Raw genomic sequence first — 13698 nt, 5'->3', positions numbered from 1 at the left:
ATAGACCAATGGAAAAGAAGAGAGAGCCCAGAAATAAAACTTCACATATATGGTCAAATGATCTTTAACAAGGCTGCCAAGATAATTCAATGGGGAAAGGACAAATGATGTTGGGAAAACTGGATATTTACATGGAAAGAATTAAGTTGGACCTTTATCTGATGTCATATACAAAAATCAACTCAAAATGGATTAAAGACATAATGTAAGACTCAAAACTATAAAACTCCCAAAAGAAAACATAGAGAGAAAAAAAGCTTCATGACACTGGATTTGGTGATGATTTCCTGGGTATAACACAAAGCAGGCAACAAAAGCAAAAATAGACAAATGGGACTACATCAAACTTAAAAACTTTTGTGGGAGAGGGGGCAAGGTAGGAGTAGGGGATTAAGAGGTACAAACCACTATGTATAAAATAAGTAAGTTTCAAGGATATATTGTCCAGCACATGGAAAATATTTTATGATAACTAAAATGGAGTATAATCTATAAAAATGTTTAATCATTATGTTGTACACCTAAAACTAATATAATATTGTCAATCAACTATACCTCAATTTAAAAAAAAAGTTTTATGTATCAACCTACTGAATGTAAGAAAATATTTGCAAATCATATATTTGACAAGGGGTTAATATTCAGAATATAAGAACTCCTACAACTCAACAACAAAAGATCAACCTGATTTAAAAATGGGCAAAGGACATGAACAGACACTTCTCCAAAGATGATATACAAATGGCCAACAAGCATGCGAAAAGATGCTCAACATTTCCAATCACAGGAGAAATGCAAATCAAAATCACAATGAGCTAATAACTCATACCTATTAGGATAGCTACTGTCAAGAAAACAAAAAATAACAAGTGTTGATGAGGGTGTGGAGAAATTAGAACGCTTGTGCACTGTTGGTGAGACTGTAAATAGTGTGACCACTACGCAAACCAGCATAATAGTTCCTCAAAATATTAAAAATAGAACTACTGCATGATCAAGCAATCCTACTTCTGGGTATACAGCCAAAAGAATTGAAAGCAGGGTCTCGAAGAGATATTTGCATACCCATGTTCATAACAGCACTATCCACAATAGCCAAGACGTGGAAGCAACCCACATGTCCATCAATGAATAACGGATAAACAAAATATGGTATATCTATACAATGAAATATTATTCAGCGTTAAAAAGGAAGGTAGGGCTTCCCTGGTGGCGCAGTGGTTGAGAGTCCGCCTGCCAATGCAGGGGACGCGGGTTCGAGCCCTGGTCTGGGAGGATCCCACAGGCCGCGGAGCGGCTGGGCCCGTGAGCCATAGTTGCTGAGCCTGCGCGTCTGGAGGCTGTGCTCCGCAGCGGGAGAGGCCGCAATGGTGAGAGGCCCGCGCACCGCGATGAAGAGTGGCCCCCGCTTGCCACGGCTGGAGAGAGCCCTCGCACAGAGGCGAGGACCCAACACAGCCATAAATAGATAAATAAAAATTAAAAAAATAAAAAAGATATCTTAAAAAAAAAAAAAAAAGGAAGGTAGTCCTGTCACACATTTGACATGTGACATGTCAACATGGATGAACCCTGGGACATTATGCTAAATTAAATATGCTGGCCACAAAAAGACAAATACTATATTATTGCATTTATATGAGGTATCTAATCTATATGAGGTAGTCAAATTCATAGAAACAGAATGTAGAATGCTGGTGACCAGAGGCTCAGGAGGAGGAAAAGGGGAGTTGTTGTTTAATGGGTATAGAGTTTCAGTTTTGCCAAATGAAAAGTTCCAGAGATCTGTTCCTCAACAGTGTGAATATACTTAACACTACTGAACTGTACACTTAAAAACTGTTAAGATGGTGAATTTCAGTAATATTTTTTTTATCACTATTGTTTTTTTTTAATTTAACTGCCTGTGATATATGAAATGTCATTACATACAAAGCTACCTTATTCATTTTAAGCAGCTACATAATACTTGATTACATGGATTTAGCACAATTTGTTTACAGTCTTCTACTGATGTGCATTTAGGTCATTTAAATCTTATTACTATTACAAATGGTGCTACAATTAATATATTTGTACATACACCTGTGCACACTAGTTCTAAGAATTCAACTTACAGAAACACTTGCAGAGCACACACACTTTACAATTCAATAGATATTACTGAATTTTTCTCCAAAAAATACTTATAGTAATTTACACTCTCAACAAGAGTATGCGTTCTCACTCTGGAAAGATAACTAAGGAAGAAGGATATCGCGTGGCTAGAAATGAAAAGGTAAGTGGAAATGAAGAAATGAATCTGTCTTTTTACACGAGAACAGCATTTCTGCTTTCCAATCCAATTTCCAAAACTATGGTAGACTGAAATCTACATTTTAAGTGAAGTAGAAATAGAAAACACTTACCCGTAGGTTCTATACTAGAAGGTTTTGCTGGTGTCTGATTTTCTGCAACCTTTTCTGTTACTGGAAGTGATGGGGTATTTGGACCAACTTGTTTTCTGAGGGGAGTGTTCTGACAGTGAATTTCCTGCAAAAAGCAAATGAAGAGATAAACTTTATCTCTCAAAACTATAAATTTTGTCTTTTTACATGTTATTAAATGAAACAAGTAAGAGTCATTGTTCCATATAAGCTTCCTCAGAACAAAACAGATAATGAATGTGAAAGGGTCCAGCCATGTTTAGAACACAAAAGGCCTCTGTGCTAGTTCATATTCTTGGTAATTCATAGTATGTAAAATCTTTTTTAGAGACCAGTAGGCAAGAGAGAATGAAAATCCACATCAGAGTTCAGCTTTAGATAAACCAATTCAGGTGAAAGCCACATATTGGGAAAAAATAATTGTCTCCTCAGAAAGAACAAAACAAATACAAGCAAAACCACACGCCACTTCCTCATCCCTTTCTAGCCACCACATCCTTGCTCCCTTCCCTTTAGAACCAAACTTCTGAGGACTGCCTATACGCCTGGACTCTGCTCTTCACTCACTACTACCTGCATTCTACCCTCACCACTTCATTAAAAGGCTCTGCCAAGTCACAACAAGCTCCTTATTTCAAAACCCAGTGGTCTCAGTCCAGTCTACGTCTGACAACAAACACTTGGCAATACCAACCACTCCTCCCTTCTGAAAGGCTCTTTCTTCCCTTGACTTCAGTTACACCATACTCAACTGCTTTCCCCTCCCATCTTTTAGGCTGCTCTTTCTGTGGGTACCACACATGAGTTCTGAGGTGGGGAGACCCCTGAACTCCCCATTATTGTGTTCAGAATTTTCTTTACATGTACATGTGCAACTGTCTGGGGATGGATTCCACAGGTTTATCAGGTATCATTTAACAAAAAAATCATTTAAGAACGGTTGCTTTTTATTTTCCAGAGATGTAGAAGGAAAACCATGAGACTATGACCTACCGGCAACCAAGTGAAGAAGGTGCTTCAAACAGAAGAGAGTGATTCACAATGTCAAATGCTGCTAATAATAGGTCAAGTTAAACACCTGAAAACTGATTACTGAAGATCACTGGTGAATTTGATAAGGGTAGTGGTGAAAGCCTGAGTGGAGAGATCAAGAGAGAAGGGAAGAGAAAAACTGGAAGATACAAGTAGAGACACCCTTTTGGAAGAGTCCGGATGAAAAGCAGGCAAAGAAAGGGAGGGGAATAGGAGATCAAAAGAGTTGTTTTGTTTTAAGGTCACAGATAATAGCTTGCTCTATGCTGATGGGAAGGATTAGCCCATTCGTTCCTCCTTCCAAAGACAAATTTACTGCGCTCCTACTGTGAGTCAAGCAGTGAGAACAGAGATGAATAAGGCTCTCATAGACAGTGGTGAAAAACAAAGTTAAAACAATTATAGGAAGATAAATATTGCAGTGAGGTAAAAACAGGATGACATGGGCCCAAAAAAGCAGGAGGGGGACTGGGAAAAGGGCCAAGTAAAAACTTCCAGAGGGAATTAAAATTTAACCTATTCTTAATGAAGCAGGAGCTCACCACAGAGATATTTCATCCAGAGAGACTAGCAAGGCAAAGACAAAGAGATCTGAAAATATGGGTGCATTTGAGAGACTACAAATAGTCTGCATGGCAGGACTGAAGCACACATGTGGAGGAGCAGGGAAGAGGAGCCAGATTTCTGAATGATTCTAGATATCAAGCCAAGCACTTTAGACATTTATCTGATGTTAGCTACGGGGAGCTCTCCAGGATTTTAAGCAAGGGAATACATGCCTATCTGCTTTTTAGAAATATTTTTCTAGCAGCAGTGGGTTAGATGGACTGGAGAGAAGCCAGACTAAAAGCAGGGTGTTCACACAAAGCTATGGTAATGATTAAGGCAATGGCAGAGGAAAATACACAAGACAAGGAAGCTTGGTGACATACTTAGAAAATGTATCACTGGATGTGTGTGTGCTTATGTGTGCATGTGCTAGAGGCCAGCAGGTGGGAAGACATAGTAACAAGAGGAAGGAGCCAAGGAGGTACTGCCAGATTGTTTCAGATGATGAACTATAGAGTAAAGCCCTAAGTGAAGACAGAGACTACATGGGGAAGATATTCCAGCAAAGCATAGAAAGCTCTGCCAGCCAACCAAAGCTCAACTAGAGTTCAGGAGAGAGGTGAGGGCAGAATAGCCAAGCATTATCAGCATTTCTGTGATTGACTGAAGCTAGATATGAGAATGGGAAAGAGATGTTCCAGGACAAGTGAGACAAAAAAAATGGTTGAGATCAGGACCTTGAGAAACATGATTTGTTAAGCAAGGGAACTGATAAAAAAAAAACAAAATCAAATAGATCCTTCTCAAAGAATAAAGTATAAATGTATTATTCTATTTCTACTGGTACCCACGTTAAATATAGTTCTATTATTTTTAGCTTAAAAATATATCCTAACACAGGAAAATTAAGAGGTACAAACTTCCAGCTATAAAATAAATGAATCACAGGGATGAAAGGTACAGCACTGGGAATACAGTCAATAATAATGTAATATCTTCGTACGGTGACAGATGGTAACTACACTTATTGTAGTGATCATTTTGTAATGTATAGAAACATCGAATCACTGTATTGTGCAACAAGAACTAACATAGTGGTGTAGGTCAATTATACTTCAAAAACAAACAAACTAACTCATAGAAAAAAAGATCAGCTTTGTGGTTACCAAAAGAGGGGGTAGGGGAAGGGGGAATTGGATGAAAGTGGTCCAAAGGTATAAACTTCCAGTTATGAGATGAGTAAGTACTAGAGATATAATGTACAACCTGATTAACATTATTAATACTGCTGTATGTCATGAGAGTAAATCCTAAGAGTTCACATCACAAGGAAAATATGTTTTTTTTCTATTTAATTTTGTATCTATGAGATGATGGAGGTTCACTAAACTTATTGTGGTAATCATTTCATAATGTATGTAAGTCAAATCATTAAACTTTTACAGTGTTGTATGTCAATTATATCTCAATAAAACTGAAAGTAAAATGTGTATATATATATATATATATATATATGTATGTGTATCTCCTAACACAGTATTTTGTACACAGTAGGCATGTAGATGAAACAGAAGATAGTTTAACACAGTAGGGATTTTGTTGAAGGCTTATCAATGAAATTTGACCAGAAGTAATATGAGTAAAGAGAAATCTGGGAGGTATTTGGTGACTGAAAGAATTACAGATAGTCTAAAAGTATGGTATTTGGAGAGAGATATATAATCATTAATGAGAAAAGTAGATTCTGAGAAACATTTGAAAACCAGCATCTAAACAGAATGTTAAAAGGAATCTGAAATCAATTGAATGATGAGAATACCTTTTAAATTTGATTTTAAGTAGGTCATCAGTAAACATGGTTAAAAGTTCCATTAAATGGCAAAATATCACAAGAGAAAAGCAAAGTTGGTATGAACATTTAAGGAGTTTATGAATGGAAAGCTGCATAGTTAATTGGAACAAGCAAAGTTGGTATGACCATTTAAGGAGTTTATGAATAGAAAGCTGCATAGTTTATTGGAACAAGACAGTATATAAAGAATTATTTTACAATACAGAACCACAAGTTAAATCCCAGCACTACTTTGGTAACAAGTTCACTTTTACATTTCTTGTTTACGTTACCTGTTTGGTTTCTAGTTGTTTGCTTCTTGAGTTTTCGCCTTTTTCTGCACTCCATAAACTGCCCTTGTCAAATCGGCCACGAAGACATGCTAGTTCTTTTTGACGTTCCTAAAACCATCAAAAGCTCTATTTTACACAAGAGCCAAAAGTATGTTTAATAATATTCAAATTCTACTACCCTTGTCCTCAGTTTTCAGATTAAAAAATTCACAATACACACAGAATATAGGACAATAATATTTCTAATTTGAAACAAGTGATACAGAGAATCAAGATGCTATTTATCTCCAGTCAAAAAGACTGGAGTCAGAATTCACAGTTTGACTTCTAGGTTCTATGCTCAGACCATGTAATGAATAATGTTAAAAGCAGTAAGCCATACCTGCTTGAGCTGTTGTGCTAAATGAGTAGTAGACGAAGACGCGTTTTGCTTGAATAATCTTTCTTGTATGGCCTTTGTATTTGGAGTGATAATGGGAGTTCTATGGGGTGTGCTACGAGCTGGACTTTCTTTGCTGTGCTCTTGACAACGCTCTCCAAAGCGTTCCAGGAAAGGCTTAATTCCTGCTCCTCCTAAAGATAATATACACATTTTGGGGAGGCTGTTTAGAATAAGTAACAATTATGATTTCTATGAGAAAAGTTCTAAAATCCAGTTCAGCTCCAAAATGCTTTGGTTCTACTAGGAATATTCATTCAGAAAGTAAACAGAAAGAAAATAGTTCAAAAAACTTTAAAAAAAAAAAGTTTTTTTACCACACTATTTAATTCTATGTCCTAAAATTTGTTTTATAGGATTTAATTCTTTAAAAAAAACAAGAAGAAGAATTTTTAAAAAGTAGAGTAAGAGGACAGTAGGGATTAGAAAACCCTTAAACGAAATAATCAGAACCTAGATGATTGGAAATTGACTGTATGTGCATTAATAATATACCCTAACAACCAAGTATCCTGGCCATGATAACCCAACTACTAATATTTCTACAGCCCAATTTATTTTCTTGCTTTTAGGAAGTCTAACATGAAAATCCAGTGATTAAATCCTTTTTCTCTTTCAAAAACAATAATTAGGGATAATTTACTTTATCAAAGGATGTCTTGATTTTATAAAGTCTTAAAACAGTACTCATTTAAAATAGTATGAGATACATTTAAAATAGAACAAATGGGATATATACCACCTCCATTATAAGAATGCTAGGGTTGCACTACATCAAAGGAGGTTACCTATATCATTAACTGGCAAACATTTTCCCATAAATAGCCAAAGAGTAAATATTTGGGGCTTTGCAGGCCATGTGGCCATTGTCACAACTACTCAACTCTGCATTGAAGCATGAAAGCAGCCACAGACAGTAAATGGGCATGGCTGTGTTCCAATAAAACTTTATTTGCAAAAACAGGTGAAGGGCAGAATTTGACCCATGACCAGCAGTGAAAGCGCCGAGTCCTAACCACAATACCACCAGGGAATTCCCAACAATGCCCCTTACGTCGTTCTTATCTATGCCATAAGTCTTTAGAAAACAGGGAGTCATAGTCTAATTTCACATGGGGATTTTGCTATTGTTTCCAATTCTCATTTTGGCTCATCTGGAAACTGACTGCTGGTTTCTACTTACCCCATAACTAATGGATTCCCCACTCTCATCTCTCTGACTACTTCTCTTTTATGATGAACTATTATTTCTGGAGAGATTGCATTTTTAAGAAGTTAAAATGTAGAATTAACACAGTCTTTCCGAAAGCAATTCTAATGAAAAAGAATATAGCTCAAAGTACACTATATTACCCTATATTTGAACCATATTTTTTTAGTCCTATGTTTCTCAACCAATAGCATGCGGGGGTATACCAGAAGGTGTAAGTCACCACAAGATAAATATGGACTTCCTGGAGCATCAGTTTACCATAGTAAAATTGAATTTTCATATGTATACATTCACATACAATATACACACATATAAATTAAATGGGAGTGGAGTCATTTGTATACATATTCCCTTCCCTTTGCTACTACGGGTGCTTTCATAGTGAAGTTTGAGAAGCACTGCTTTGCACGCTTGGTTATAAGAACGCTTCTCCATTATATCCTTAAAATGTGATTTCCAGTTGTATATGCTTTGTCTGCATCAAAAAGTATAGAAGAAAGTATCTAGGTCTTTCTAGAAAAAAGCATGTTTAAACTGTTAAAATGTAACAAGTTAAACACTTTGACCAGTAACTGGGCTAGTCTACATTAATGAACATTCATTCAATCAATTAAAGCTGACTTTGAATAAGTCTCACTTGATACGTTCGGGCATTTGCCCTGGCAAACCAACACTGTACCATGAACAATTGGATATTTAAAATGCTAAGAACAGACACACTGAAAATAGTCAGCAGTACTTTAGATTTTTAAAAAAATATGTTACCTGGTGTTGTAGATTTGTCCTTAGGTTGAGATTGCAGACAAATTTCTCTGTTTAATTCTTCCTTGGGCCGAACTGTCCGGGATACAGTTGACCTCTCAGTTGATTTTGACACTGTTTTAAGAGGACTAACAGAGGTTTTTTGAAGTAGTTCAGGATTTTGTACCTCACAATTTTTAGCACTGGTGATGGATGTAGTAGAAGATTTCACTGGGGAAGAAGTAGCTTTCTGCAACATGATAATACTTAGGGTAAATAACAACATTCACAATATCTAAAAGTAGTTCTATAAAAAGCACTCAAATCCTATAAAAAACCAACTCAAATCCTATATGCTCAGTAGCCTTTATGTAAACTCATGAAAAAAAGTATCTTACTCTCTAATAGATCAAACCAATTTGAAAGGTTTGAAAAAAATTAACTTAGAAAATGCCATTATTCAAATTATAATATGTAGTTTAGTCTGCATAATATACTGATGGGTAATTTACTACGAGGGATAGGGTCACTCACTATTTTAAAAAACAATTTCTTTTATATTATCACACTAGTACCTATATAAATGTTAACTGTATCAGGTCAAATTACCTATATATTTGCATTTTAATTAAATCAATATTAACTTGACAAAATCGTTATCATGTACTTGAAGGTGAACTATAAGTTATTAAGTATTTACTATGTGCCAAGCACCATACTAAATGCTTTATGCACATTATCTCATTTAATCCTCCCAAACCCTTTCTTTCCCAATTTACAAATGGAAAAATAAAGTTTTGCAAGATTAAGTAACTCTCCAAAGCCACACTTCTAATTATGTGTAAGGGCTGGGATTGAATGCAGGTCTGTCTAATTCCAAAACCTGGTTCTACACTTAAAGATAATGCTCAGAAACACAACATTTTTTTCTGTTTTGGTTTTTTCATATTTTTTTAAAAACCGTTGAGATAACACATGGGCAAGGTAATCTTTCAAACATTTCAAAACGATATACAGTAAAGGTATCATGCCCACCCTTGACAATTGCCTTCTAGAGGTAACTACTGCTACTAGTTTTCAGAGATATTTGATGTCTTTCTTGTATTTATACACATACATAGAGCATTCTAATAGAGAAAGTAATTTTCAGGCTCTCCCTGATGACTAAGAAGAGGTTCCACCATTCCATAGTATATACTTTGGAGTTACATTAAATTAGTGTAATTTAGTTGTCAATTGCTCATTTATCTTGGGACAGAATACCAAATTTATGATTTTTACTTTCTATGAAATACTCTAAAAATACATATAAACATCCTATATAGGTTATAAAATGCATACCTACACATATATATAAATTATTACTCATAACAACAACAAAAAAGGTTTCCAAAGACCAAAATTATATTTACTTACCCCAGAGCTGGAAATTGCAACATTAATCAAAGATGCACCCACAGCGCTAGAGGATGAGGCTTTATTCAAAGAGGCATCGCCATCCCTTTGGGAACAGCATGTAGCTTCCTGCTTAACACTGCTGCTATTGATCCTAGCAGATGCTCCACTTGCAGAGGAAAATTTGGATAAACAAGTGGTACCAGGCTGTTCTTGTACACTGTTTTGCTTTGCAGATGAGTTTTTTACATCATCTTCCCAGGAGCAAATAGTTGCAGCAAGGTTGGCTAGACGGCCCTTTCTGCCAACTGGAGTTGCTGAGGCATCTGAAAGGGATGGTTTGGGAGGGGAGGTAGCCTCTGACGGCATTGCTGAGATGGGTGAGCTTTCGTGTAGATCATCTGAAAATGTTTTAAAAGTTAAAATTCATGAGTTATATGTGTGTATAATAAAGGGATCACTCAAAAAAAAAAAAGCTTTTCTCATATGCATGAAACTACCAAACTGCTTAAATTTGACAATATATTTTCAAATCAGATACTTAATCCAAATTAAAAAAAAGAAGATGCAAGAGGGAAGAGATATGGCAACATATGTATATGTGTAACTGATTCACTTTGTTGCAAAGCAGAAGCTAGCACACCATTGTAAAGCAATTATACTTCAATAAAGATGTTTAAAAAAAAAAAAAAGAAAAAAAAAGAACACTTTGTTACACCTATTTTTTTCAATTATTTGATGGATTATGAATCTATAAGACACCATAGATTTAGGTTATATTTTTAGGATTAATTTATGATGTTATAACACTGCACAATTTAAGATTACATATTCAACATATTTGTTTTAAAAATGTATTAGACCAGTGCTGTACAACAGAACTTTCTGCAATGATGGAGATGTTCTATATCCATGGTGTCTAATACAGTAACAACTAGCCACATATGGCTGGTGAGCATTTGAATTGTGGTAAGAGCAATAAGAAACTTCATTTCATTTTAATTAAGTTTAAAAGCTACATATGGCTAGTGGTTATGGTATTGGATAGCACAGGGTTAGACTAAAATGTTTTTCTGCACAGTTACTTCATTTGGAGATAAATCTCAAATAAGCAATACTTAACTTACGAAGGCCTGTATGCATAAAGAGTATATAGGGCAGTCAAAGTTCATGGCACTTTCTGTTCCAAAAATTCAGTCAATGGAACAGATAGCCCTCCTGCTGTCCAAGGCTTATAATTCTGTCTGAATTCTCAATTCTACTCCCCCAAAACCTCAGGGATCTTGCTCCAAATAACCCCTTCTTCCTTTCTACAAACTTTTTTTTCTACACATAAATATGCTCAAGTCTCTCTCATCTTAAAGCTAAAACCAAACATCCTCTCATCAATGTATACCCCCTTTTAGGTAATGTCCCTCTTTCCCTGCACTGTATTCACTCACCACTCAACTCCCTTCAACCTGCCTTCTGCCTACACCACTGCCCTGAAGTTGCTTTTGTTATTTTCACCAGATGCCCACACACTTTGCGGGCCTTGTATTTCCACGTGACATCATCCTCTATTAGTTCTGTCTTTGCGGCCTGTCCTTCGTGGTCTCCTTCTAACTACCAGCTACCTCCATTTGACTATCCCACGGACACCCCAAATAATATATCTGAAGTTGAAACTGCCCCCAACACATTCCTCCTCATCGTGCCTCTTCCTCCCTTCTCCCTGACCATCCACCACCCAGTCATTAAGTCCCACAGATTCTATCTCCTAAATCTCTCAAATCCAGCCTCCTCTTCACTTTCACAGGCCTTCATCATTATGCCTGAATTACAGCACTGGCCTTCTAACTGGTGTTCCTGCTTGGAATCTCTGCCTTCGTCAATCCCTCCTCAATTCTGATGCCAGAGTGATCTTTCTAAAACATTTGCCTACTTAAACTCTCTCAGCTCCTCTCCATCACCTCCTGGTTAAATTCCAAATGCTCTGGACCCTGCTGCTTTCTTCAAATTTAGCTCTTGCTTTTCTACCACATGAACTATATACCAGAATACCTACTCTTTATACACACAGTATGCTCACGGTACCTCTGTGCTTTTCATCCGTTCTGTTGTTTTTGCCTAGAATATCTCCACTGTCTGAAGCCAGCTGCCCCTCAAAGTCCAGGTTAATTATCTCTGCTTCCTCCAGAAAAGATTTCCTGACCACCACCCTCCCTACAATACCTTTTTGCATACCTTCATCATTTTCTTTAGAATAAGCACTGTCCTCTAAGTAGACGACAGTTTTACTGTTATGTTTTAGGAATGGGCTTAATAGACCTCTAGCTCCTCCAACTATTCTTTGTGAGAAAGAAAGCCTTCAGATAAATTATATTTTAGAATAATCCCTCAAACCTTTAAATGGCTATACCCACAGTCCTGTATAGTACTCACTAAATCATTCATCACAAACACTTTATTCATAAGTTTCAATGCTTAAAATTAGACAGGCTATGATGCCTTAATGAGATTTATTTTCAAGGCCGAGGTGGGCATTTGTTAACATTTGCTTTCAACATATTCGAAATCACTGCTGCAAAGCTTCCTTCTCTAGAATGTTTAGGGCCTTGGTTGTATTCTTGATCATGCACTAAATCACAACACTCTTTCTTTTTTTTAAAAGGAAAATCTCCACTCCTCTGCCCATAGATATTTCCTACAAAACAGAAATGGAACATTCTTCTATTGAGGCACATTTACTGGTTAGCCTCCTCAGACGTTATAAAAAAGCATGGTTAACCCCACCCACTACTAAAATAAATAGTTATAATTTCCAACGTGGACTACCAGCACCCTGTTAACACGCCCAAAAACATCAGACAGGTCATAAAAGTTGAGCCCTAGAGTCAGACAACCGGGGTTTGAATTTTAGCTGCTGCTGACTGTGGGCAGGCGTCTTAGTCTCTCTGAACCCAGTCTCCTCTTCTACAACATGAAGAAAAAGTAGTATGTACGTCATAAGATTGTTGTAAGAATTAAATGCTATATTACATTAGAATTTTTAAATATTTAGAACGCCTAGCATTTCACACAGTAAGTGTTTGCTCTTGAGATTATCATCACTGCCAGAAGGGATAATCTTAAACGTTTTTCTATCCAATACTTATCAAAATTTCAGTTAAAAGAATTGATATTTATGGAAGACTGCGTGAAATATATGTAGCCCATCCATTTCCTCAGATCACTTGGTCTTAATTCTGGCTACGTGTCAGAATTACCTACAGAGCTTTAAAAAAAGAGAAAGGAAGGAAGGAAGGAAGAAAGGGAGGGAGGGAGGGAGGGAGGAAGGAAGGAAGGAAGGGATAAAAAGCACACCCCAGGGCTCCACCGCACTCCTGAGATTCCAATCCAGTGGTCTGATACATAGGAGCTGGGCTGAAAGCCAAAGCTTGAGGAACGCTTCCTCGGGTAAGACCCAGTCGTCATCGAGCTGTCTACCTGCACTGTGCTGGCTCACTTTAGAACTGCATTTACTGAACTGAGCCTGGAGCCAGCTATCTGCCTACCTTGAGAAACCTTACACCTTCACTAGCTCCCACAGTTATCTTTAGGACCCAGGGAAGAAAGTTCTCTTAGGTCTTAGTGCCAACCACGGCTCTGTTTTTTTTCTTTTTTTTTTTTAATAAACATTAGTCATGTAATTGATAGCATTTCATCTCTCTGCATTGGCTGCTAGCAAGTTCAGAACTATCTCTAGCAAGTGAGGAGGACCTTAAGGCCTGTATTTAATAAACTAACTCTACCCTTCA

General features: G+C 36.7%; 1 protein-coding gene across 1 annotated transcript in view; it reads right to left on the bottom strand.

Annotated features, from left to right (window-relative positions):
- ANLN (anillin, actin binding protein) overlaps positions 1-13698 on the bottom strand; it is a 54022-nt gene that overhangs the window by 30923 nt on the left and 9401 nt on the right. Inside the window, exons 4-8 of the mRNA XM_061197919.1 lie at positions 9941-10320; positions 8549-8774; positions 6514-6704; positions 6132-6239; positions 2409-2532 (exon numbers count right to left, since the gene is read on the bottom strand). Coding sequence (XP_061053902.1) covers positions 2409-2532; positions 6132-6239; positions 6514-6704; positions 8549-8774; positions 9941-10320 — 1029 coding nt within the window. The remainder of the gene's footprint in view (positions 1-2408; positions 2533-6131; positions 6240-6513; positions 6705-8548; positions 8775-9940; positions 10321-13698) is intronic.

Source organism: Eubalaena glacialis, chromosome 8 (assembly GCF_028564815.1).
Source record: "Eubalaena glacialis isolate mEubGla1 chromosome 8, mEubGla1.1.hap2.+ XY, whole genome shotgun sequence".
Classification (NCBI taxonomy): Eukaryota; Metazoa; Chordata; class Mammalia; order Artiodactyla; family Balaenidae; genus Eubalaena; species Eubalaena glacialis.
The sequence above is the reverse complement of the archived record's forward strand: the minus strand, read 5'-3'. Positions and strand labels throughout refer to the sequence as shown.